This window comes from Sander vitreus, chromosome 5 (assembly GCF_031162955.1).
Source record: "Sander vitreus isolate 19-12246 chromosome 5, sanVit1, whole genome shotgun sequence".
NCBI lineage: Eukaryota > Metazoa > Chordata > Actinopteri > Perciformes > Percidae > Sander > Sander vitreus.
In genome coordinates, this window is record NC_135859.1 from 21,931,477 (window position 1) to 21,958,678 (window position 27,202).

General features: G+C 40.9%; 1 protein-coding gene across 2 annotated transcripts in view; it reads right to left on the bottom strand.

Moving 5' to 3' along the window:
* efna5b (ephrin-A5b) overlaps positions 1-27,202 on the bottom strand; it is a 94,504-nt gene that overhangs the window by 12,888 nt on the left and 54,414 nt on the right. For both annotated transcript variants that reach the window (XM_078250987.1, XM_078250985.1), the window contains exon 2: positions 6,408-6,700. In XM_078250987.1, the coding sequence (XP_078107113.1) occupies positions 6,408-6,700 (293 nt within the window). The remainder of the gene's footprint in view (positions 1-6,407; positions 6,701-27,202) is intronic.

A 27,202-nucleotide genomic window follows, 5' to 3' on the forward strand; every position in this document is an offset into this window, starting at 1 on the left:
GGGTTTTGTTGGTTATTTAGCAAGTGTTCATTTGATATCAGCCAAAGACTCTCCTGAAGGTCTCTGTGTTACTGTAATATCCTTTCTTGCAGTGTCAAACCCAAAAATATAAAAAAAAAAAAAAAAGGTGTTATTGATTGTGTTTTCTGTGGGAAGCAGCACCAGCCCATGTAGGTGAACAAGTCAGACGGCAAGAAAACATCATCTGTTCTGCCGACAATCTGCCGCTGCATGATCACACCAAGTGGTTTCCTATTTGCCACACATCTTACACGCCTAACAACACCATAACTCGGCTCACTCATCTCGTGCGGTGAGCTGCCACTGATATTGGATTTCTGTCCTTCTCAGATTAAAATCACTCAAATACGAGATTGTGGCTTGTGTCCTTATTAGACAAAAGTGCTTGCATCAGCATTCTGCAAGATGGGTTTCACTTAAACCATGAATGCACTGCGAACTCTGACCTGAGAAGCGCTCCAACTTGAGAAGCTTATCATTCCCTCCACAGAGTTTCCCGCAGACAATTTGTTAGTTAAGGTGGTAGGGTGGGGTTTGCCGTCAGACCAGGGGGTCTGTTTAATTATTTATTAAAGACTAAATATTAAATTTAAATAATAATATATAATTAATAAATTATATCTATCTATAACTATGTGGCTATCTGCAACATGTAAATGTTTGTACCAAAATAGTTCTGTTTTTCGGCGAAGGTGCAGCTACTTTCTTCTGTTGCTCTGCTGTCTGCATGTCGAAGCTTCGTGCGGGGGGGGGGGGCTGACACACGCACACACACACACACACAAACACAGACGCCAGCCACCACGTCACTTCTGTTTACTGATAGCTGTCGTTTACCTCAGGCTAATTAATTAAGTGGTAAGTGGCGATTTTTGGCAGCCAGCCTTCCAAAAGAAAGAACAATGAAATGAAATGTTAACTGATCATTAACCATTGACCGACAAGCAGGAAACAGAGTCTCAGTTCACGTGTCCGGGAGGCTCTGACACATTTTCCGCACTCCGTGTCCGCGGACAGCTGTAGGCTTGTACCGGTGTGCCAGTTTAGCTGGTGATCATGTTAACTGGTAATATTTGCATGAAATCAGTGAATATTCAACAAGGCCCTGCCCTGCGTTCTGCTCTGCCTCCGCCCCTCGAGTGCCAGAGGCTCACATTTTCATGAAGTGTGTGTGAGACAAAATAATGGATATCGCTGAAAACATCACCAGTTTATGTGTAATACATGTCCGTTTAAGCATTAGCCACACAAATACGACACTGTATGAATGGAAAAAAAATAAAACAAAACAACGCACTAGAGATCTAGCTGGGATTCGAACCTTGGATGTCATGGACAAAAAAAGTTGACAATGAAAAGATTTTGGGATTTCTAGCTATATATTGGACTTTTAGTCTAAGTTAACACAGGTTAACATATGAGAGAAATATACATCCATGTTAACTGGTGATATCACAATTTAACACCAAAACCTAACTGATGTACAACAAACAGGCATGACCCCACTTTCAAATTAAACACATCAGTCATGCGCAAACGTGATAATTTATCATTGTTGTTGTGGGCCATCTCATACAAAGAATGTGTAGGTCTATCTCAGCACAAACAGTCTCTTTCAACCTGTGCCACAAGTCAACTGATTATAGTTGTGTTTAATTTCATTAAACCCATATTAGGAATCTGAAACAGCAACATATCTGAATGTTATCAAACTCTCTCAGTACATCGACGTTTTGTAATCATATAATAATGACCATTTTGTGTTGTCAAAGTAGGCCAACAAATTATGTGTGGGATAAATAAAAGTCAAACTCGGAGAAAATAAGCTGTTCTTCACTTCAAATCACTGCAACTCACTTCATAACTTAACCGAGACTAAGATAACACTAATATGGTCATAACAATAGTGTATCTATGGCTACCATAAGACAAAAATCGCGATTCTGGGTCGACACAGACATACTATGGGTCTAATGAAATTAAACACAACTATAATCAGTTGACTTGTGGCACAGGTTGAAAGAGACTGTTTGTGCTGAGATAGACCTACACATTCTTTGTATGAGATGGCCCACAACAACAATGATAAATTATCACGTTTGCGCATGACTGACGTGTTTAATTTTTACCCCCAAAATGGAATAAAGTGTTAAGTGGGGTCATGCCTGTTTGTTGTACATCAGTTAGGTTTTGGTATGTGAGGCAAAGATGAACCTACTTTACTGTTTTGAGGCTTGCACTGTAGTATGTGTCGTATTTGTGTGGATAATGCTTAAACGGACATGTTTTCAGCGATATCCATTATTTTGTCTCACTTGCAAACACTTCATGAAAATGTGAGCCTCTGGCACTCGAGGGGCGGAGGCAGAGCAGAACGCAGGGCAGGGCCTTGTTTAATATTCACTGATTTCATGCAAATATCACCAATTAACATGATCACCAGCTAAACTGGCACACCGGTTAATGTTCTGTGCATTGTCGGACACATGCAGCCACTTTCCTGAAACCGCTTGCGAAACTGACAAGTCCACAGCAGCCCGTGTCGTTTATGTCCTTTTTTTTTTGACGACGTAGTTAAGGCGGCAGGCGTGTGTTGCTTAGGCGGCCGCCTTAGCTGCAAAGTGCTGCGGGAAACCCTGCTCCATCCTGCTAGCGTTGATTAAGCTGATTTCTGTTGTTGAAGCAGATGACAGCAGAACCCTGTCTCCTCTCTCTAATTTTATCAGAGATGCAACAAATCAACCCTCGACCCGCATCGAACCCTAAGGGCGAAAACACCATTAACAGTCATTTTCTCCTCAGGAATATGATTTGACAGCTTCATTTTTATCTACAAACAAGAAAGCTAATCAATCACATCACTGAGAGCTGATTTTTCATCCCCCATTCCCTGAGGTCATTTGACTACAGGAAGTTATTAGAGATGAGGAAAAGATAAATATTCTGATACTGTGTATATGAGCACTGTTTATATACAAGGTGTCTGCTGTACTGTGTGTAGTTAAACATTGGTTATTCAAAATGAAATAAAATCAGTGAAATATTGATTGTGAATACATATTCTATCTTCATTAAGACTGTACTTCTACAAAAACCAAAGAAAAAATACATTTCATAAATTCCCCTATATGATGTACTGTCACACAGTCACAGTTAACTATTGCTAACCTCTGCCTCGTGCTCATAGATAGTGGCCGCTGCCTCAGGACATATTGACATTTCTGTTTAGTGCAGGTGTGCACTATGGCCAGCTTCAGCGGGTAATGATGCATAACATTTTCTCTGTTAGCTATGCTACACTACGCATTTACACAATGCAGGCAAATGGGCTACAAGGGCAAGGTCTGACCACTGTGTGTTGTGCTGAACTGCATAGATCATCACACCTTATACAGTAGAAATGTCTTTGCTATGTTTAAGCTAGTTGTAGGCACTTTCTGTGGTGGTAATGTCCACACTGATTCATTTTACAATGTGACTTATTACAGACCTCAGCTCAATAAAAAATAATAAGTTACTAAATATTTAAAAATGAAAGTAATCAGTTACTAATTACTGTTTGAGATTCATTATTTAGACACTTGGCCTTGGGTACTTAAACATTTCTATGCATGGTATGAGATGATAAAATGAATATTTAATGATCCCTATGGGAAAAAAATGGGTAAATTCAGGTTGTGCAGCAGAGCAGGCAAGGCCATAAAGGACATTTGACTCCCCCACTTTGTAGGCCCTTACGAGTATTGAACTTAAACATTCTCATTTCAATTAATTCAAAAGTGATGTCTTCACTTCTACAAGCCTTACCGCACAAATTACAGGCTTAGTTCAAGTGATGAAGTAGGAGACACCATGAACATTTTGTTGACTTATATCAATGTAGTAGTTCATGTAGAACAACTTTTGATGCCTCAAGTCAAAAATGAAAAACAAATACTTAATAGTGTCCCTAAAGCAGCCTGAGTACTAAAGGTTGTTACATGACCAGAAGTTGTTGCAGTTGATGCCAAACAGACCCGCTACTAGTGTACTGTGGTATTCAGCTCTGCGCTTTAAAAAAATATTAGAGATAAAAGATTAGAGATAATCAAGTCTGAGCCAATGTTTTTTATTTTATTTTCTCGCAATCTTAACTCCTGAATATCCATAATAGTAGTAGGTTAAGCCAAAATGTAATCCATGAGAAAAGCACAGTAATTAATTAGGTTATACTTTTGAAAAATTCACAGTTGTGATTGAATTTTGCAAGATGTTTACTTATCCCTCAGTTAGAACATTGCATTTATCACTGAATTCTTAACATTAAAGGAAAATAAAAATGATGTAACCCAATGCAACCTGAGAGGTCTTGTTTGCTTCTAGGGCATGAGGGAGACTCCCTCCTGTGGATGAAGATGATGGTGGTAGCGATAGAAACAGATGTTGCAGATAAATTGGCAGATGTAGCAACGTAACTACCTCTCTACCTCTCTGAATCTGTCTATTGAAGAGACTGTCCAATCCATCAGCAGCCATCTCCCCTGCTACTTATGGACATTCAGGCCGGACACAATGGCAGTGGGAAATCACATGTCAGACGACTTCATGGTCGATGACTTTAATATCCGCCACAGTAGCCAGAGAGGCTATACGCTAGAATCATTCAATAGCCAATGAAGCCGCGGGCCACTAAACCAATATGGCGTGCTACAGCAGAATGGATGTGTTCCATGGAAGCCCTGGCGGTCGCAGTGTAATTTAATCCAGCCCTTAGGACAAACATCTCTCAACAGAAATGGAAAAAAAATATATGTTAGAAGTAGAGATTTGAAGTAGTGGATTAATTGTATAACCCTTCGCTAACCCTCATTTTCACCCCCAACTTCGGAGACTTCCATTTTCCCTTGTCTCATTTAGTATGACTGTCAATGCAAATTGGCTATAAAAGCAAAGGGAAATCTGGTTACTTTTTAACAGAGAAATGGCCAAACACCTGGTTGTTGAAAGGCCTCTGGAAAGGATCTCAGGCTATTTGTTTTGTGGACTAGCTTGAGAGAGAAAACACCTATTCACCACAGAAACAATGGCAAACATTAGGGAGTTTTTTTTGTTACTTCAGTCTTGAACTCGGTGTAACGGAGCAGGGGAGAGAGAGAGAGAGAGAGAGCGAAACACATGAAATGAATAAAGTACAGACATCTTGGCTGGCTGTCAGGTTAACTGCTTCATAAAAAGGTGCCAATTTAGAAAACAGATCTCAGCATGTAGAGCTCAGCTCAGCTACGCTCCTGACGACTTTCAACGCCGTCTCTGAGAGAAGGACAAAACCCAAAGACGTGGGGGTTGGACAGCCACCTGCATTAACACCACAGACCAAATTTTACAGATAAACAGACACAAGTATAGCAAACCAGTAGCGTTCAGCAGGAGGGTGTTAATGTCAAAACTGACACCCCCTCGCTGAGAAGGAAATTCTACAATTTTTCTCATAAATTGGCCCACAAAGTGCCTTTAAACTTTTCCTTCAACAGCTGAAGCAATAATACATATACTGCATGATATTGCACTAATGCCACTGATATGAGAACATAACCCTGCTTTCTATTTTGCAATATGAGCCTATCCCTATGACAAATGTGTTTGGAGCGACTAGCGGCGACTGCGCCTACTGACAGTAACTCCTCTGTATAGTCTGTGGTGGGAGGACAAACTCAACTCAATTCCACTCTATTACCTTGCTTTGATAAAACCTAATTTCCCAGGGGCTTCAATTTCAGATTAACTCAGTTATGCTCAGTTTCTATCCCAAGAAGCAGACAACTTAACATCAAATGTGAGCTGAATAAGAGCATAACATAATGCAAAGAGGAGGGAACTCCTTTTTGAAGGATACAGTATAGTGCAGCAGGGGAAGTGAGGTATAACTTTCAAACTGTCTCAATTTAACTCCCCGGTAAATTCCATTGCCATTTTAGGGAAGAGTTCTCTACAAGCGATGAGAGCAGCATGAAAAGCTTGGCTGAAAGCACAGTATGAAAGCGTCTACGAGGATCACTGTAATACCATGTGTAAAGCTCTGTGGTGTTGTGAAAACATGGGTTAGGAGTAGTGTGTGTGTCTTTGCTCTGATGTATTAAAAGAAAAACATTAGGTCAGGAAAAGGCCATCTAGGTTTATAATTCATGTCAACGTATTATTTGGCCTTGTATTTTCCTGTGAATGCATGTGGGGTTGTAAGTACTGTTACTGCACTCTGTTGTATCTACAGACGGGTGATAAATAAAAGGAAAAGCCCAAATAAATAAGAGAAGGCCCAACACCTTACTAAGACGCATGTTTTTTTTTCTCTTCATTTGTCTCTCATCTGTGTATATGCTGTGCAAAAATCAATCATGACAGAGACTCACATATGTAGTAGTATTCTCTGCCCGGTCTGAACTCAAAACCCAAGGAGAAGGGAGTGAAGAGCTGGAACTTCTCTGAAAACTTGAGCGGTCCGTTCGGGGAGTGCGGCCTGTTGCACTCCCAGCGTTTGAAGCCCTTGGCGGTGTGGTCGCATGTGCTGTAGCCATCGTAGTTAACCATGTAGAGGACATAGCGCTCTGTCCGCTCCTCAGGCACTGTGTCTTCATAGTGAGGACAGTAGACATCCAGGTAGTCGTTTATGCACACGTCGATGTGGTAGTCTCCACGATGGAACCTGGTTGCAAAACAGAAGGGAGGAGAGACAGGAAATGGTTAACGTTTGATATTCATATGAAGTAGAAGTATGATGTTATTTAGAGAAATCTTATAATCTTAATGCATCAACATTGCTTCAATTATCCCAGATAAAAGGCTGTTTGAATTTGGCACATATACACAGAATGCAGGTTTGATCTCGAGGCACTCTTTCAATGTTGTGTGGAAATTTACAAGCACTAGCGCTCTCACCCTCTGGCTTCAATAAATTTGGGTGGGTTGGTTTATCTATAAATCTATCACTGCTACATATATTTACTCACACATACACACATCTGCCTTCCCAATGACAGTAAACTTAAAGTATCCAAGTCTGAGATAAAATATGCTTACATGAAAACAGTTTGGGGTCTCTTTAAGAAAAAAAGATACATTTTCTCGGGGATTTGTTTTCACACAAAAAAAACTTACAGACAGAACTAAAATAATAACCGTGATACAGGATGGTCCCGACAGTAAATGTCATGATAGGAAAAATACAGAGCCTGGCTGTCTCTGGCTGGCTGTGTGGTGAGGCATCTTTACAACTGCAATGATCTAGAACAGGCCACACAGGGTCAGAGGCCTTCAATACATACAGGCAGATTCATCAAAAGGCCACACACTGTCACAAGCTCACATATATACACACACACACACACACACACACACACACACACACACACACACACTTTCTCTCTGCTGCCCACAAAATAGGTCTCTCACCTGTGGAATTTTCACAGCTACCAAAATTAGATAGTAATTCCTGTGTTGTGAGTTTCTGGCTGCGTCTGGGGTGATATGACCCTAACGTTGGGGTCACAGGGGGTCTCACAGAGAAAACACTGAACACCTGTAAACTTGATAGGGATGCCCTCAATTTAGACTTGAAGTGCTCGATGTGAACAACAAATACACACACAGATGGTGTCACTGACTCATTTCACCCAGAAGCCAGGTGGTGTGAGTTTATAATTTAGACACAGTCTTTAGTGCTGTAAGACCACAACCTGACAAGACTTTTGACAAAACTTTTAATTAAAAACTGCACTGCTGTCTATAAGAAGGGCTCCTCAAGCTTTACAATGCACAAGAGGCAGAGCGTATAACAGGCTAAAATAATTTTATCCCGAGGACTCTGGAGCCTCAGGATTAACATACTGAAGCAGTACACATGCAGCATAGTGACCTCTTTCTTTCTTCCTACAGTTTTGTGTGTTAGCGTAGTCCGTACTCTTTCCACTCTTTCCACATGAACAAGAGTTCATGTGGCTCAGGTACCATCTGTTTGGTGGCACCATGAAGTTGCTTGACAGTTTATAATCTATCTTTTATTATGTCATCCTGATTGTCCATACTGTAATTGTACTATGTGTGTCTATTCTGTACACAAGGCAACTACTGCTTGTCTGTGCTTTATGAAAGAGGGATCCCTCTTTCCTTAGTTTTTCCTTATCCAAAATTAAATTTATCATATTGGACCATAGACATAAAATTGTCTTGACTTGATTTTTCTGTTGCTCCCATGTACAAATCCTCTAATATGTCATTAAGATGTTGTACAGAAAACAACAACTAAGCAAAGGAGCTTCAAAAGACAATTATTTCAGTTGGTCTAAAAATACCAGTGGAATCAGATGCTGATGAAAATACTATTCTGCACAATAAAAACGTCTGTCCTTTTTGTTATCCTCCTTTTCCCTGTCACTCTCTTTCCACCCACTTGTTTGCTTTCTCTATTAATAACTACAGCTACTGCTCGTTATCTCAATGGGATGTTTGAGTTCTGATTCTGAAGAATGGATTTTCTAAGATCAAACCACTGCATATGCACTGAAAACGCTTATCCTGCTTGGCTGCATTTACTTCCATCTGCAGTACTTTTAGACAAACTACACAGAATTAGAATCATAATGTAAACCAGACAACTTGTTTTGAAGCTCAAATAGCAATTTGAGCAACATTTGCTTTTGGCACCTCCAGTTGTCACATAATTCATGTTGTTATTTGGAATGATTAATGTAACAATCAAGTGACAAATCGAACCACAGCCATTTCTCATTCATGTGATCATGTGTGTCTGCTGGTTCTGCTCTGTGTATTTATTTATCTGCATGTGGGTGTATGTGAGCATGATCTAGCATGAAATGTTGCTTTTCTGTGTTTACCCGTGTAGGGTAAATACAAATGTGAGGGTGTTTACAACCAAGGCATGGAGTAGCTCATCTGTATCATCTCATTTAAAACATGTCTGTGGAGGCCCAGGAAGAGCCATGCATCTCCCTCACTGCTTTAAAATGTCACTGACTTAATGGTCACATCCTCCCATCTGCTCGCCCAAGTGTGTGTGTGTCTGTGTGTGTGTGTGTGTGTGTGTGTGTGTGTGTGTGTGTGTGTGTGTGTGTGTGTGTGTGTGTGTGTGCGTGTGCGTGTTTGTGTGTGTGTGTGTGTGTTTGTGTGTGTGTGTGTGTGTGTGTGTGTGTGTGTGTGTGTGTGATGTTTCAGCTGCCCTTCTCTCCCTGCCTGGCCGTGACTGCAAATGAAGCAGAGGATGTTTGGGTGAGTGAGCACATAAAAGGGACAGGACAGGCATTTGTAACATGCAACAAACACACGCACACGCACGCACACACACACACACACACACACACACACACACATATGCAACAAACACACACACCCTGTACACACCTTCACATACACACCCACGCACATACATTAGTGTTTGTGTTATCAGTTCAGTGAGCTCCCTGGCACATTGGCAAAGGACCAGCAGTGAGACAGCCAGAAGCTGCTAATGGCACCGAGTGAGAAAGAGAGCGACGGTGAGAAACAGACAGGGTGGGAGAGAGAAATGGACCTGGTCCCAAAAGAAGGTGAGGGAATACAAAAAAGAGGCAGCAAATACTGCATAATGCAGATAGTACTGCCAGGCTCCCAGCGAATCCAAGTCTTTGCAGGAGTTATTCAACCATGCATTCAATGCATGCATTCAATCAATTACCAATAAAGGATATTCTACTAAAACTGTGTATGTATGACATGACTGTTTGCAGCCAAAGCTGTAAATGTTTCTCCATGTCTATTCAGTGCGGGATTATTACCAAGATGACTCCCGGAAAACTTCTTGTATTTTGGAGAAAGCTGTGTTTATTGTCCTTATAAAAACCCTGTTATCAGGGGCGTAATGTGGGAGTTTTAGATACGGCTGGTGTCTTGTTTATAGCGATCTCTGCTGCTGTTCTATGAACAGTCCCCGCTTTTCAGCAGAAAGAGGAAACAGTTCTTCACCACGAAATGGACGTGTGTTGTTCAAACATACATCAGCCTCTGTGTAGGACACAGGAGCACCAAGAGGTTGCACCAATGGAATGTAAATCAAGGCTGTGCTCTTCGAGAATCCCAAAGACTGAAATATAGGCAGGAGAGACGATACAGTAACACTGGGGTCAATAGAAGAGAGTAATTGCAATGTAACTAATCCAGTGGGGCAAAAAAGAAAATGTAAATTAAAGCTGTCTCAGTGTTTAATGATATTAAATTCACAAGTTAATCCATTTTAAAATGCATACGTTGAACAATTCAATTTACATTTAAATAACGGATTAAAAATATCATTCAATTGGCCTTGCAAATTATATTTCCTTATTCTGTATTTAAATGTTAAATAATGTTGTTTGCTGTTGAACTCTGACACAATGACTCCCCCACATGTTACAGTGTACAAACGAAGGTGGTGGCAATGTGCAACACATAAAAACTGGCCAATCAGATTTATTACAAAACCTAAGCTTTAAATGTTAAAGCATGAGGCAAATTCATTGTGAGATGGCATATGACACATTAGTAAATAAATAAATAATAGTGAATAAATGCTAATTGAATTGATCAATATGCAATGCTTTTTTTATTGATCAATTCGATAGGTGTTTTAATTATTATATGTTATAAGTAAACCCTTAAAAAAGTAAATCATTTTGCTGGCACACTCCAGAATCCATACAGTGATTTCTTACATGTTTATTTCCATTAATGTTTGTAGTATCTGAAGATTTACTACTTTGACTTAAGTTTTAATCAAGCCTGCATGTATTCAAATGTATTTCCATACTGTAATGTGTTATTGTGATCATGGTGAGAAGGTTGAGGCCCTATACATGAAAAAGTTGAAGAAGACACCACATGTTCCTAAGACGAGAGCTAAAAGCTGGTAAAAATCACATAAGCAATTGTCCAGATGGAGTTGGCGCTGAGTTGCCCTCATTCCTCCACCAATGCCACAAACATTCACGCACTCCACCCAACCACCCCAATCACTCCCTATTTTACGACATACTAATGGCAACATCATGAGCGACAATCTTTTCCATTCTTGTGAGTAAAGAGTAGCAGCTGAGAGTGACAGCGGAGGCCTCCTAGCACTAAAATAGGTAATTAACAAGCAAAGTTGTTGGATGGTAGGCTGATTGTCAAATGGTGATAATTGCATGTCTTTGTTATGCCACAGCTGTCCTAGCGAGCTGCGGGTCACAACACAAAGCCAGGGAAATTCAGCTGGACACAGAGGGTGGGTGCATGTGTGTGTGTGTGTGTTAGCATGTGAGTAAGTGAGTGAGTGTGAGAAAGGGAGATCATCTTTATTACTAACTGATTACATTTTCACACAACCTCCTCTGGCCCTCAGGGCTGAAACTGAAGGGCCAAGTATTGTCAGAACACAGATATATATACACACACACACACACACACACACACACACACACACACACACACACACACACACACACACACACATACATAGAGACACTTGCACGCGCAGACAGTATCAAACGGAGAGAGTGAGTTTTGGAGAGCTGGAACAGTGAAGTGAATGCAGGGTAAGGTGGCACACCACTGCAGTCGCTGATTGGCTCATTTCCATTTCAATTACACAGCCCAGTGACATCGCTGTGCGCCCACACGCACACACACACACACACACACACACAACTACACTTACGTGCATGGGTTTTTGCGCACACACACCCACACACACTGTACCCAATGAACTCCCATCAGCCACCTCTTTGAGCTGTGCACCGGTGGCTGCAGACAGAAAGCAAGAAGGACAGGGAGAGATAGCTAGCCTGAGTGAAAGAGAAAGCTAGAGAAAAGGAGGAGAGCAAGAGCTCAGTGGTAGAGGCAGAGAGCAATCCGAGTCATCTAACCAGTTGAATACGTGAGATTTAATGAAAAGAAGAACTTTTGCTCTAAATACGGGTATGACCCAGGAGAGTGATTACTTACACAGGATATCAGAGATTTATAAAGATCCTGTATGAAATATTTGTTTTGTTTAGTATGGGAAAATATACGTCAATGCTTGTCTTCTGTCTCCTATGTTGTTTAGACGTGAAGAGCAACACAGTATGAAATCATAGCAACACCATGCAAGCCAATATGTACTTCTCAGGTCTAAACCTCAGACACAGCACACACTGTAGTGAGAGAGACTGTCATTGTTGTCACTGCAAAACTGTAAAAACATTTTGACTTTAATGATGGACAACTGATGAATGCACAGTGACAAAGTACTCATTACACGCATTACAAAGTCAAAGCCTTCTCTACCTGAGTATAAAATATCATCTTTGTTTGTCTCTACCTCTTTGTCCCTCTGTTCTCTCTGTATTTTCCCGCTCCCACCCCATCTATTTCCTGATTGTTTCTGCCTGCCTGAGTTTCTTGATCGGCCCAGTACCGCTCATGACCCCAAATCAGATCTATTTACATTATTTCACCTCTAGCTGTTGAAATTCATACATCTGATATATTTTCAATTCAATATCCTCGGGCAATGTTCCGTTGCTTGATAAATCAAATCACAGTAACCTAGAAACTAGAAATGCACTGGGACCTTAAAAGGTAAACCTCTGATATCCTGTTGAGTGTGTTTATGCTTACACGGAGATGTGTGTGTGTGTGTGTGTGTGTGTGTGTGTGTGTGTGTGTGTGTGCGTGGGTGTGCGTGCGTGGGTGTGCGTGCGTGTGTGTGTGTGTGTGTGTGTGCGTGTGTGTGTGCGTATATGTGTGCATGTTCCTCAAGTGAAAGATCATTTGTTGATTTTGTTCCAGAGGGAAAATATGTTTAACTAAGAGGACATGAACTCTGACTGAACCCTGACTAAAGTACACATGTAAAGGCCTATTCAGGACCTTTCAACACATATTACACAAACGCACATCGCAAACACTTCTCGATTTAGTTTGTGCAGTTGTCTAATTACAGATGATTGGTGTCAGAAGATGAAAGACAGAGGGGAGCAGAAAGTAGGAATTGAAAGACAGAGGGAGGCAGAGGGAAAGAAGAGAGAGACTGTTGCGATTGATGCTTGTTCTCGACAGCAGTCAGAAAAAGGACGTGGCCTTCTATCCAGAGAGGTATTCACCTTGTTGTTACTGATGGCAAAGGAGTGTAATGGAAGAGTGAGGAGAGGGGTGAGGAACAGATAACTGCATCCAACTCCACAATCATCTTGACTGTAAATTAAATTCATCACCCGACCACCATTTCAGCAATTCTCTTTTCTTTGGGACCTGGAGATGGGAAACATTTTCTTTTTGTCTGAGGCGCTGGCAAGAAATGACAATACCACCCTCTGGGATACTCATATTACAGCTCATAATACACGACAAACTATTTCTCTACCAGTCAAACAATCACACAAACCAGGCGACAACAGCCTTGGCTCCAACACTGCTCAAAAAAATTCAATATCAAAGGGGAGAGGTGGCTTTGAAGGATCATTTCAGTTTATTACTATATACAAAACAAAAAAACAATGGAATATGCTACAACAAAGTCTGATACAGTCAAGAAACACAAGTTTTGAGACTAGTTGTAAACAAGCCAAAGGTTCAGCCAGATTTTCTAAACCGTCTGAATGTTGGTAGCAATCCCTAATTGCACAAAAAAACTCTGTGTGTGTGTGTGTGTGTGTGTGTGTGTGTGTGTGTGGGTGTGTGTGTGTGTGTATGCGCACGTGCGTGTGTGCGTGTGCACACAAAACGGTATAAGTATGGTAGGTTATAGTTGAACCAGAAGTAGGTCTGTAAGGACATTTGGTCGATCATTTTACAGATCACCCTTGTTTTCCTCCAAAAAAGCTGAGCAAGGGTTTGTTAAAAAACTGCATTATGAAAAACTGCTTTTGTTTCTTGCCCTGTCGGACTTAGTTCTAGCGAAGTTGCCATGTTCTTAGATTCAGTTTACTTGGTGACTGCAATTAGTACTGCTGGCCAAAATCTAAGATCGTTTTTTCAATTTCTTGCTCTACTCTGATTTGGTTGTAGCACCTTTTGAGATGTTTTAAAAATCAAAGAACATAATACTGTGAGAAGAAGAGATACAACCCCTAAAAGACTAGTATTGAGGTAGAGTGACAGCTAAGGAGAGAGCAGTGAAGTCAGAGGAAGAACATGTGAGAGTGTCGCTTGTTATACGAGTTGACAGCCACATTCCTTGCTGGATAACTGGCCGATAGGCTTACAACACGGGGAGGGGATGAGAAGAAGACACGGAGACATCAGACCTATAGAGTATCACATATTACTGGTATTGCCTCCAGGACAAGGTAGAGGGCTGGGGTGTGTGTGAGTGTGTGAATTTAGGCTTATTTTAATATATTTATAAGGGATACACACACACACACACACACACACACACACACACACGTGTTTGTAGCTGCTGGTCATGGTGCATTTTACTGTGTCCGTCTGCTGTAGCTTTATAGAGGGTGTACTGCAGGCTCAGAGCAGGTGGTCAGCCCAGTATAATATGTTGACTGTCAGCAGTGAGCGACACAGGAACGTAACCATGCATTCCGTCATCTCTCTTTCTTACATGTAGATTCATTCAACCTTCCATCTCGACCTTTTCTCCTACACTTCTCCTCCCTGTTTCTGTCCCTCTTCTAAATCTCTCCATCCCTCGTCCCCTCTGCTCCCTCACTCTTCTCACCGCCACCCTTGACTGTGATCTTTCGATTTTCATTTCTGCCATTTATGTCTGTCAGCGCTCATTTTGCCCCAGGGAGACAATGAATTAAGAGCAGTGACAGACAAGTTCTTGTTCTGCTCTTTGTGCTGAGTGAAACAGCAAGATGTAGGGCTCCAGTGACTGTTTGATGTAGTCCGCATTAGCATGCTGCAGCTCAAGTCCAAAACAGAGAAGAAGAAAAATAAAACACACAGATACTTCCTCTGAGCTCATCTACTCACTACTCTGCCAAACAACCATTTTTATGGGTGTAAAACACTGATGTGTGTAGGCTATATATGTGAGTGAATGGCTGAGTGTGTGTATGTGGGTCTGTATATATCTCTCTGTGTGTAAAAGGATTTCTTTATGTCTCTGCTCGTCACCAAGGGAGTCAGGGAAAAATGACACATCCCCCAACATCCTGTCAGACCCTGGGGCCATTCTCCTGAATCATTGCTGCCCCCAAACCCACTTCAATCCCTTTGTAAATACTGTAAGCTCTGACATGTTTACCAGGACCAGAGTGGGTGTGTGCACGCCAGTAGATGCATGTGAGTTTATGCACGGTCACACATGGGCAGTTAGTGTCAATTAATAGCTATACATCATTTAGTGGGAGACGTGTTTGCCATTAATCATAAGTCATTGTTTTATAGTGACAAGGTATTTGGCAGCTGAGACAGAACAGCAGCAATGAAACGTCTCTGAGCCGTGTAACATGTCCTCCTAATGTGTGTGTGAGAGAGAGAGAGAGAGAGAGAGAGAGAGAGAGAGAGAGAGAGAGAGAGAGGACATCCTATACAGATAAGGACAGAGCTGAAACCTGCGTCTGTTGTCTCCTCTATTACCTTCGCTCAGCTCTGAATATATCCAGCTAGCTGTGAATATGTTCCAGAAGGTTAAATAAACACAAACACTCCACATGGTTGCTAAAAGTTGCCATGTGTCTGCAGCAATTGTTGCTTACATAAGTATAAGTGACACAACTAAACCCTCTGATAGGTGGTGGCAACATGCACGTGTAAACACAGATACAAGCAAATGTTGCATGTTTGCATTGTAACCATTTCATAATGATGCAAACTGTAAATAGAAGTAACAAGGGTCCCAGCAGCTGAAGCAGTCACTGGATTGGAAAAGAAAATGTTGAAATTAAAATCCTCACCATCTTCCATCACTTTAATTTCTTCTCATACTATTCAGAAGATCATTGTACTCACAATAAAATGCTGAGGTGCACTACATAATGTCCCCTGTGAAGAGACCTTATAAGGAACTAAAAGAGTATCTTTAAAGTGGATGAAGCTGTGGCTGGATTAAGAAAAAGCTTTTCTAAATTGAAATATCCACTTTCTCTCATACTTTTGTTAAGATCACTGCACTCAGGAAACAATGCTTATCTGCAAGGAGGCCAACAACTCCGATGTTGATAACAGAGAGCTCTGCACACTTAGATCTAATGCAAGAGTTTAATGAAACCGAGACCTTCATCTGGGCAAACACGCATAACAGTTCAGTAAGTAGGTTTTGAACAATATAATAATTAAATGTCTGTAGATAGACACAGGAGTACATTATGAAAAACTCTAATCAAACAAGCTAAAATATCTGCACACCCATGTTTACACCCCTTACAGAGTGACACAGTAACAGTCAATCTGAATGGGTTGACAAATCCTCCAACGTGGCTTTGCGACTTTGTTTGAACACAGACAGGACAGACACTATGCCTTTGTGAACAGACATTTCAATGAATCATTAACGTTTTAGTTCGTGGTGACATTCTATAACCTACTTCCAGATTTCTGTGTTCAATAGACCTACGTCGCATCTCATGTATTCTCTTCTCCCCTACCTTCTTTTTACTTCAGTCGCCTCCTGTGGCCCACCTGTATACAGTATGGCTCATTACAGAAAAACGTCAGCCCACTTTTCTTCTGGTGTTGCTATGTCACACTCTGTCTCTCAGGACAAATGATCAGCAGATGGATGGAGGAGTGAAATGAGTAGGAAAACTGGCAAAAAGGGCAGAGATGGACAAAAAATAAATAAAGGAAGCATACTATGTGGGAGAGGCAGGAGGATCCAGTGTGGGAGGAGGTAAAAAGAAGAAAAGCGTGTATGAAGATTTAAGCGCTGTAAAAGATGGTGGGGAACGTTAAGGGAAAGGTTAGTAAACATGTGGGTAGAAGATAACATAGAAGAAAGGGATGAAAAGAGGACACCCAAACACATGTTTCTGTCCTGTTTGTTTCATCTCAGCAAGCCTGTGTTTTATACCCACTGCACTGATCATTAAATCTGGCATCACCGCCATTACCCCACACACATACTGACCCAAGCTGAGACCCCCATATATATCCATACACTAAATGCACACGGGCAAACACGCACTGACCTTCAAGGAAGGTTGCCATGGAGCTGTCCGGATGTTATAATGTCACCACTTTCATAAAACCCCTCGCCCCTTTCACAGTTCACAAACCCCTGACTGTATATGGCTGTACTGTATGTGTTACTGTGTGTGTGTGTGTGTGTGTGTGTGTGTGTGTGTGTGTGTGTGTGTGTGTGTGTGTGTGTGTGTGTGTGTGTGTGTCAGGCTTTCTGTGATTGCAGCCGGTTTAGGCTGAGTTAGGTATGTAACATTTTAAAGAGAGAGCCATGGGAAGCCAAACGGTTTATCTGTGGGATGTAATTGCTTTACTGACAGATTGTAGCTATATTCGTTGCACTTATCAAGTGAGAAAACTCTACAGCTACTGTTCTATAACCCTTTCGAATGTCTTCAGAAAAAGATCAAAAATGTATTGTCATCAAGCTACCAAAAAAAGGCTGTTTTACTTCATCTTTGCTCATAGATCCAGAATCCAATTTGCTGTCCTTTTGAGAAGCGGTTCATATGAGATTCCTTTGTATAAACATTTTAGGTTTTGTCTGCAAGTTCCAATACAGTACAAATTAAATGTAGTTTGATGTGACCATAGATTACAGTGAAGATGATTCGTTTTTATAAGCCTGTCACTTCATCTGCAATTGTATATGTACGTGGACTCATCCTGGCATGCTGCCATATTTTGAAATATATTGATCTACTGTACATTAAATTGTATAGCTGCTTATAAAGAGGTGAGCAAGTGCAGTTTGGAATCTTTCGGATGTAAAAAGTCTCTTTAAATGCGAGGTCTCGCCATTACTACTCTGCCTTCCTCCCTTGGCTTAACTCTCATATTTCCAGGGTCATTGCTAGATTTCAGTCTTGATTGTTTCAAATTGCATGAGCCCGATTTCATCTAAACCAGACTTTTGGAAATGTTTTGTTAGGCATCAAGCATCCGTCCCGCTGAGTTAAAACTATATGACAAAGCTTGTTGGGATTTCTATCACAAATGTTTGCTCTAAGTTGATTTTCTCACAGTTTCCACTAAAATCTATATTTTTCCTGCTCTAGTTCTCCCACGCTTGTGCCCCTTGTAAAAAGTTACAAAGTATTTCATTTAATAGAATTAGCTTGTTCACATAACAAGATGATACGTCAACCATTCATTTTTACACTAATTACTGTCCTAAGGCAATACAAGTGGGCTGTGAAATGAAATGCAGTACAACATTGGCATCTTACATTAGAGGAAATAAGCCCATGAACTAAACTCTACCCAGCTTATTTCAGAATAGTCTGATTCACTCGCTCTATGTTGCTCAACAGACAGAGGAAAGCTTGAACTCTGTGAGCGTTTGTGGTTGATTTTATTACGGCGGACGCTCTTAATGAAAGTGTATTATTTCAGTGTACTGAAGGATTAATTGAATAAATATTTGTGCCAACAGCTTACGTTATTTGTGATGCCATATTTTATTACATTGTGTCATGTTTTGCTTATACTATTATCTACATCAGTCTAGACAGAGTACACATGTTTTAGTCATAGTGTAGTCTACACAATAAGGCATTAAGAGACAATGTTGCCACATCCATACAATAACAGAAAAACAGCAATATTCCCTGATAGCTATCATCCTGGGAGCTATCCAAATCAAGTTTTACATTTTTAAACTAGGGTTCACAAAGGGCTAAAACATACCTTCATCTTAACAGTGAAACTCTAACACAGTGATAAAAATCAGCTTGCATTTTCTGTCCAGTCAGATAACAACTTTCAAGTTCAATCATAACTTTTAAAAAGAACTGAAATTCACCAAAATCCTCAGTGTTAAGACTGTTATTAAACCGCAGATCTGGCAGCAAAAGACGTGGCAGTGGAGGGAAAGAGGAAGTAATATCTAGAGCATCTACCGATTGTAAAAGGCAGAGTGTTTTAAGAGCAGATGGTTATGGAGAGAAGATGGAATTCCTTCATTAACAACCTCGGCACAAGGCAGCTGCAGAAATGTTTTCCAACAAGGGACTGCTGTTCCTCGAACAAGCATGTATGCATACAATGCAACAGTAGTAGTCATGTATAGTTTACTAGTTAGTAGCTAGTGTATACATGAATGCTTTCAACTTTCAGCTATTTTCATCATCAGTTAATATGTCTTTGTTCTTTGTAACAAATTGATTAATCAAAATGTCACTTTGTCATTGTCCCAATGTCATTTTCCCAAAGCCAAAAGTGATAAGATTGCTTGTTTTGTTTGAGAAACAGTCAAATAAACAATTCATTTCAATTTGATTTGATTGATTTGGATTTTTTTGATGATAAAAAAAACAAATATTTATCTTTGACACACTGGCATCAGTGATTTTTTTGGAATATTTGCTTGATAAAAGTGGAACATATTTTAATGTCTGTAATTGCACGTGTGTGTGTGTGTGTGTGTGTGTGTGTGTGTGTGTGTGTGTGTGAGGGAGTTATATAGAGGCGGTCAGGAGGACAGAGCGGTAGCTCTAACTCCAGAGGGATCAACAGTGTTTCTGTCAGTGGGGGGCTGACAGATGGGCCTCTCTGCTAATTCCTCATGCTTGTTTAAAAAAGCTATATGGTCCTTTAGCTCCTACCCTGTACACACGTGTGTGCATGCATGTGCAGAGTGCAAGTCTGAATAATGCACAGAGTTTGTGTGTGTGTGTGTGTGTGTGTGTGTGTGTGTGTTTGGTATGAACAAAGCATTTTCCAGGACCTTGAGGGTCAGCCTCCTATGGAGAAGCTGTCAAGGTCCCAGGCAGGGGGCTAAGCGGTGTGTCGGGTACTTGTGCTGTGTGTCTTATGTAGGCAATGTCTGTGTTATATAGGGCAGCAAAGGTCACTGTATAATATAGACATGAGCATTCACACAAACACACACACACACACACACACACACACACATCTCAATGAATACATACACATGACTTACATCTGCACACATAAATCCTTAGAAGTTAAACTGTATAGTTCAGGGCCAGTTTTGCAGTTATCCTTGTATTGGAAATGGCTTACATTGCTGAGGTCTTGGTCTGGCTACATTTTTTGTATTTATCGACAGACAGACCTTGTTCAGACCTTGTAATGTACAGACAGCCTGCATATTTCATGTATACGGTACAAAACTATTCAACAGAAAACGATTAAAAACCAAATATGTTTTAAAAAGCATAAAAAAGTTATTTATTAAAAATTGTTGCTGTGATGATCTAAATGTGTTGCAGTCTCACTGTGTATTCCTATTCAATTCCTGTTTTATCTATTTTACAGTCGCAGATTCATGTTCCATATTTTTAAACGGCTTAATCAATGCATAACAGCAATCTGAAAATCTACCACCTGTCTATACTTTGTATATCGCACTGCTTTTTTTGAACTTCTGGTTAGACACAAACTGCATTTCGTTGTCTTTGTACTTGTACTCTGCACAATGACAATAAAGTTGAATCTAATCTAATCTAATCTAATCTAATCTTACCAGCATGACTGACCTCCAAGTGAAAATGTTACGAATTGATACGTTTCCTTTCCTCATTGGTTGTGATGGCACCTGCTTATGAATACTTTGCACGAATGGTGGAACTTTCCTTGCCATTTCTGTTTCCCTCTGAAGAGACTAAAGGTGGTTCTCTTTGGAAAGAGCAGCAAACGGGATCAAACCATGCAAAGTGGGAGCAGTCAGCCCTTTCCTTGCCTTTGATCCCAACTCAGCCCTGTTTAAAAGGCCCAGTTTGACGGAGCAGGAACTCTGTCTGTTTAACGGAGCTTTGTGTCATGTCAAACAAGCTCAAAGATGCTCAGCAAACCTTTGTTCTGCTGTCCTAGAGAGCGAGCCACAGGCAATTAGTGTTACAAACACAACGTGTGTGTGTGCGGAAGTGACCTTAACGGTATGTGCATATGTGTGTCTGTGCATTTGTTGATATCTTTGAGTGTCTGTTTATGACCATCTCTATTTGCTTCACAACAGGGAAAAATTATCCTTATACAAACCATTACTTAGGAAAAGGAAAAGATACATAAAGCAAGGCTGAACGTCCACGTGTTAGCTTTGTGCGCACACAACCCAAAACCTCATCTTTCCACTTATCCAAATATATGCACACACCCACACACACACATCCCTTCCCAAATCATCCCTCTGATAATAGAGATTCTGATTGATTCTTGCTGAATCAAAACTAGTTCTGCATTCCAACTAATTGGCCTAGTTAAGTTTCCCCGTGTGTAGAGACACAAAAGGTTTTGGCACAGAAACAAGGTCTGTGGGTCATGTCTTGGTGGGCACAAGCTACATTCTGTTCACACTTCCAACTGTAAGTTTGTGAACTTTTGAACTCGCAGAGCAGAGCAGGATATTAAAAAAATAAGCTTCTGGAAAGAAAATGGAATTTTAACACAGACAGGATTTGTTATACTAGCAAATGATTTGGCCCCTTTGTGCTGTTTATGTATGCACTCTAGTTTGTTTGAGCAAACAGAGAAATGCTTCCCAATATATGCACCCAAAAATGCACACACACACACACACACACACACACACACACACACACAAAGGGGGTTTTATGGAAGCAAGTGGTGACACGCTGTGGACAGGTTTTTAGGAGGTTTACCGACATGTGTGGTCTAAAGTTAGAGCAGTTGGAGAATGCCTTCCATCTTTGTGTCCATCCATCCCTGCACATACACTCCTCCCCAGCTGTCTCCTTCATCTCATCCTCTGACCTGAGCTGGCTGTCAGGACCTCCTGCTTCAACACAGCATACTGCACGCTCACCACATACCACGGCTGGGTACTGCAAGACCCCATAAAATAAAATTACTATCAATCAGTATTATGAAAGCGGGTCCAATTATTTACTTAACGACTAAAGGACCATATGTTGTACTGCATTTGGTACATACGGTGTATTATTACAGTAATCTTTAATAGACTGGGGCTGCATTGATTTTATTTAATTCCAAAGTATTTTTCAACTTTCTCACAAGTTTCTTGCAGCAATAGTGTTTATATTTACATAAAAAATAATCAGTCTGTCCAATATTATCCCTTCTGCCTGTCCTCCATTTTGTGCCTGTCTCACTCCACCTGCTGCTCTCTCTCCACACTCTGATGGTAGTCTGTCGAAAGCCTAAACCGCCTGGTATTGATGTCCCCATCAGGGCACAGCAGGGGCCCCTTCATCACCGACACACACACACACACACACACACACACAGATGCTTGGGTGAGATGTCCCAGTTGAGGCACTAGTCGTGTGTGTGTGTGTGTGTGTGTGTGTGTGTGTGTGTGTTCTTGTTTAACTACATTCGTGGGGTCCAAAAACCGGGAATACAGTATACTTGTGGGGTCCGGACAGCTTTGTGGGGCCAAAATGCTGGACCCCACAAGTTTAAAGGGCTGTTTGAGGCTTAAGACTTGGTTGTAGGATTATGGTTAGAATTAGGTTATGGTTAGGGTGAGGGTAAGGGTTAAGGTTAGGCATTTAGTTGTGATGGTTAAGGCTGAAAACTCTCACAGGTGTTATGGATCAATTTAAATAAACAACACAAATAATTTCATACACTAATCCCTACTCACGCCCTCACCTGCATGTTTTACAGTTTCTGACATCACACAGCTGTCAACAGACCCGGGCATATCTCCTCCTTGTTTTTCCACTGAAAAGCCTTTTTCAAGCAATGAGATTTAAAAAAAAAACATGAATTCCCATAAATACTGCTGACCTTTTGTTTCTGTTACAGGAAAAAGAAACATCAGGCAGATGCAAAAGACAGATCAAGATAAGGAAAATAAAAAAAGATAACATGATCCAAGACAAACTTTAAGACTTCTGTTGTGAAAAAACGTTACATTTCAACGAGTATCAGGGATGTGAGCACAAGAAATATGATTATGAAAGAATTTCATAAGGTAACTAAATAAAAGAAGTAAAGGAAATGCCATTATCAAAGAAGTAGAATGGAAATAATATCTTGCTATCTAATTGACCATCTCTGAAGTTCAGAACATCAGCATGCAGTATGAGGCAGACAGTATGCAGGGGTTGGTTTAATATCACTTTGGTTTCATGCTATTTGACTGAAATATGCTCATGTGAAACACCAACTTGTGGAGACAGAGAGTGAGGCAGAAAAAGGAGGCATCTGTTAAACTACAGAGAGCACTTGCACATCTCATTTAAGCAAATTTGACAGATAGCAATAGATCAAAGCAATACCAGAAACAATCAGTGTTTCACAAAATACTGCAAAAGGCTGCCCTTAAACTCACTGGCTGATGTTGCAGATGGTCTTTGAGATACACACACACACACACACACGCATAACGTCACAGACACTTTCATTATTCATCAGCCCTGACTCAATATATTTTCTGATTAATGGTGAAATATTTGAAGTGGTTGCATCATGAATAAACAGCAGAGGAAATGATTGGCTGGAAAGCTTATTTATCGACAGGATGCGACAGGGGTGGGGAAGCGATGGGGGCGGTGAAGGGAGGGAAACCTGGGATTTAGTGAAAGGAATTGTGGGTAATACTTCCACGGTCACAGTTGGTTGGCCTAAAATTAAACCGGCACACAGGAGGGCACTCCAACACATTTGAGCATGCACGCATGTAGACAAACACACACAAGACCCAAAATAACATGCATACACTGTACACACAAGACTTTTAAACATGTAGAGATGAGCAGTGGACTGAGTAAATTAACATAAATTGGGTTTATATACCTACATCCAATTGAGCTGCTCAGATTTTCATCATCAGCGTCTACACTAAACAAATACTCTCACATTGTAAACAAACTGATAGCCAACAACCAATGAGCATCGCTAAAATGCATACACTTAGGGAATGCTGTAATATAGCAGACGTACACTTCTGAAGCTGAGCGTACTCCTGCATAAAACATCAGGCTTTGAGCATTTTAAGTGCTTCTATTGTAATCAGGCCAAAGCCGTAACAGCGCTCATAAAGGCCTGGTGAGAGTGGCTGTAGGTCCATTTAGGCGTCCAGAACAAAGAGCATCACTTGATCAATAGACAACCTCGTTAGGGCAATGTGCTGTGGCGGGCACATTCTAAGGCACAGGGGGATGATGGGAGGTGGGTGTGACAAGGGAGGGGGTGGATGGAAGACGGTCTCTGTGGTGTTCCTCTATGCACATGGGTTTGAGCAGAAAAGGAAGGAAGTGGAAGTGTGCAGAATTAATATACAGACATGAAGCAACATGCATGAAAGAATGTCCAACAATCACTAACCAAGTGCTTTGTGCTTGTGAAAAACTCTAATGAGACCTGTGTGTGTTTGTGTGTTCGCACGCGTGTGTGTGTGTGTGTGTGTGTGTGTGTGTCTGTGTGTGAGATCGAAAGCCACTAAAAGCTCTTTAGGGGCACTGTAGGGAGCTATCCTTCATGACTTATCAACTAGGCAGACAGGCAAAAGTGTGCGCACACATGGACGCGCACACTTACATGCACTTATAAACACAAAGTGGATCCTTAATGACCCCTTGTCAGTTTGAAGGAAACAAAGGTTAGAGAGAAAGAAGAGAAGGAAGAGGAGCGGAGGAGAGGAGAGTGGAAAAAAGAAGAATAGAGTTGAGGGGAGAGGGAGAGGGAGAGGGGGGGATCCTCCCTGTGCTGTTTGGCCTTGAGATCGATCGCTTATCACTGTCACCTAATCTGTCCATCTCGCCCTCTCCCCCCTCTTTCTCTCGGTTTCTTTCTCCCTCCCGCTCTGGTGCAGAAAGGGGTAGAGAAAATGAAGGGCAGACAGAGATATAGGGAGACAGAATGATGGAGTGTGCACCTCTCATGAATAGAATTAGAGAGGAGAAAGAGGGAGAGGAAGTCAGTGTGGAGATGGAGTAAAAAAACAAAGGCAAATAAAGACCAACAGAAAGTGGAGTAGAATGACAGTAAGAAGCAAGTGACAGAGAGAGCGAGCGAGAGAGAGCGAGAGAGCAGGGATGCTGTGCAGCCTACCAATACATCTACAGTAAATCGTTTCAGAAGCACAGCAGCTCACTTCAGGCTATATGAACAGAACAAAAAGACTAAAGCAAAAACACTGAACGCACAGCCGAGTATTTGGTAGGAACTAACGCACAAAGCCATCCATGTCTGATCAATTAACGTATTGGTAAAAACATGTATCGATCACCGAGCAAAAATAGATGGAATAGAATAAACTTAATAAATAAAATTGTCCCAGAGGGGCAAGTTGTCTTGGGCACAGTGCTACAGATAGATAGATAGATAGATAGATAGATAGATAGATAGATAGATAGATAGATAGATAGATAGATAGATAGATATATAGACAGATACTTTATTGATACAGTATGTTGCTTCACATAAAAACATCAAAAGAACAACATAAAACATCCTAAAACATAAGAGACATTTGACATTGACAACACGGCACCTTAAAATAAAAAGAAGCTGTACAAATTAAAGTGCTTGTGTATTTATTGCACATTGCTCTATTGCACTAAGATTTAGTAGAGCTCAGCAGCTTGATGGAGGCTGGAATAAACGATAGCTTCAAGTCGTTTGATTTGCACGTTGGCACACAGAGTCTTCTTCCTGATGGCAGAGGTTCGTATTCAGAGAAGAGGGTATGTTGAAAGTCTGCAATGATTTTTGTTTTTTGTTTCATGACTGCCTGCTCGTTCAGGCTCTGTATGGACTCGTAGTCTTTCTTCCCTATTTCCATCAAAGCTGTTTTGTGCATGCTGGCAAAACTGCTTTTTAGGTTAGGTTGCCAAAACATGCTGCAATTCTGTACCTAATGATGACGAAATTAACCTCGCAACCACAAATTGGCTTTAAATCATGTTAGAACCTCCAAAAACTATATGTAGAGTTTTCAAACTGCCTTCCTGACAACATTAACTTGGCTGCATTGATGTCAATCTGTATATTCGGTGTATAGGAATAATACAAAACACATTGTGTTTAACTACTCTTAAAAGAGTCGAGCAGAAATGGCACGTACAGTTTGTACTGTGCATACTTCTACACACAGGGTACCAAAGGTGTTGCACTATGAAACTAGATCAGACCTAAAATAAAAATAAAAAGATATTTATTATATTTGATGTTCTTTTTCTACCACAATACAAAATTTAAGAACATCTAAAACGACACATGAGCTCTTTGAATGGCAACAGCTCAGCAGGTGAAAACTATCGCTCTGTCCATTTCTCAACTCCTCTCTATTGTGCAATTAGTACACACTGCTTCCTCTTTCCTCTCTCTATCTCGTTTTCCTTCCTTCCTTTCCTCCCTGTTATTACCCCTCTCCTATTCCCTGCCTCCTGGCTGTCTTTTGGCAGCACAGGAGGGATGACAGATGACAGGGAAGAAACAAGAGACGGAGACATCAAGAAGAGAAAAAATGGACTGTTGTTTGGTGTTGCACATTGAACATCTTACAGTACGCTATGAAGATTTTACTCCCATGTGCCAATAACCTTGTGCAAGAGAGAGACAGTGAGACAGGAACCGACAGAGATGTCAAGCGGCCCACTGTATTTCCCTAAGGGTTGCTTTGAAACAATAGAGGACAGATGATGGTGTGAAAGAAAGAATAAAGGACAATAAGGATGGTGTAAAACGTCCCTCTTTAGCTGCAGTGGGGGCTCCACTTAAGGCTGCAATTAACCTGAACACTTAACCCTCATCAGGGAGAGACAGACAGACAGATTGAGGTAGAGCGAGAAAGACCGAGGCTAAATCCACACTACTAAGTTTTCGTTTAAAAAAAAATATCTTCTGCTATGTTTATGCCTACACATCTACACTACTCCAGCATTTCCAAGCACCTAAAACATTTTGGTTTGAAAACTCGGGGGTTGCGTTCTAGTCTGGAAGGGCAGAAATGTTCCCAATTTTCTCAGACAGCACAGAATGAATGGAAATGTTGTACAGTATTACTACACATAAGCCTGTTAATGAAAGAAAGAGCTGACCATCAAAGGAAATGAAGATATCTTTTGAATTGAATGGCAGAATTACACAAACTACATCCACAGCGAGCAAGCAC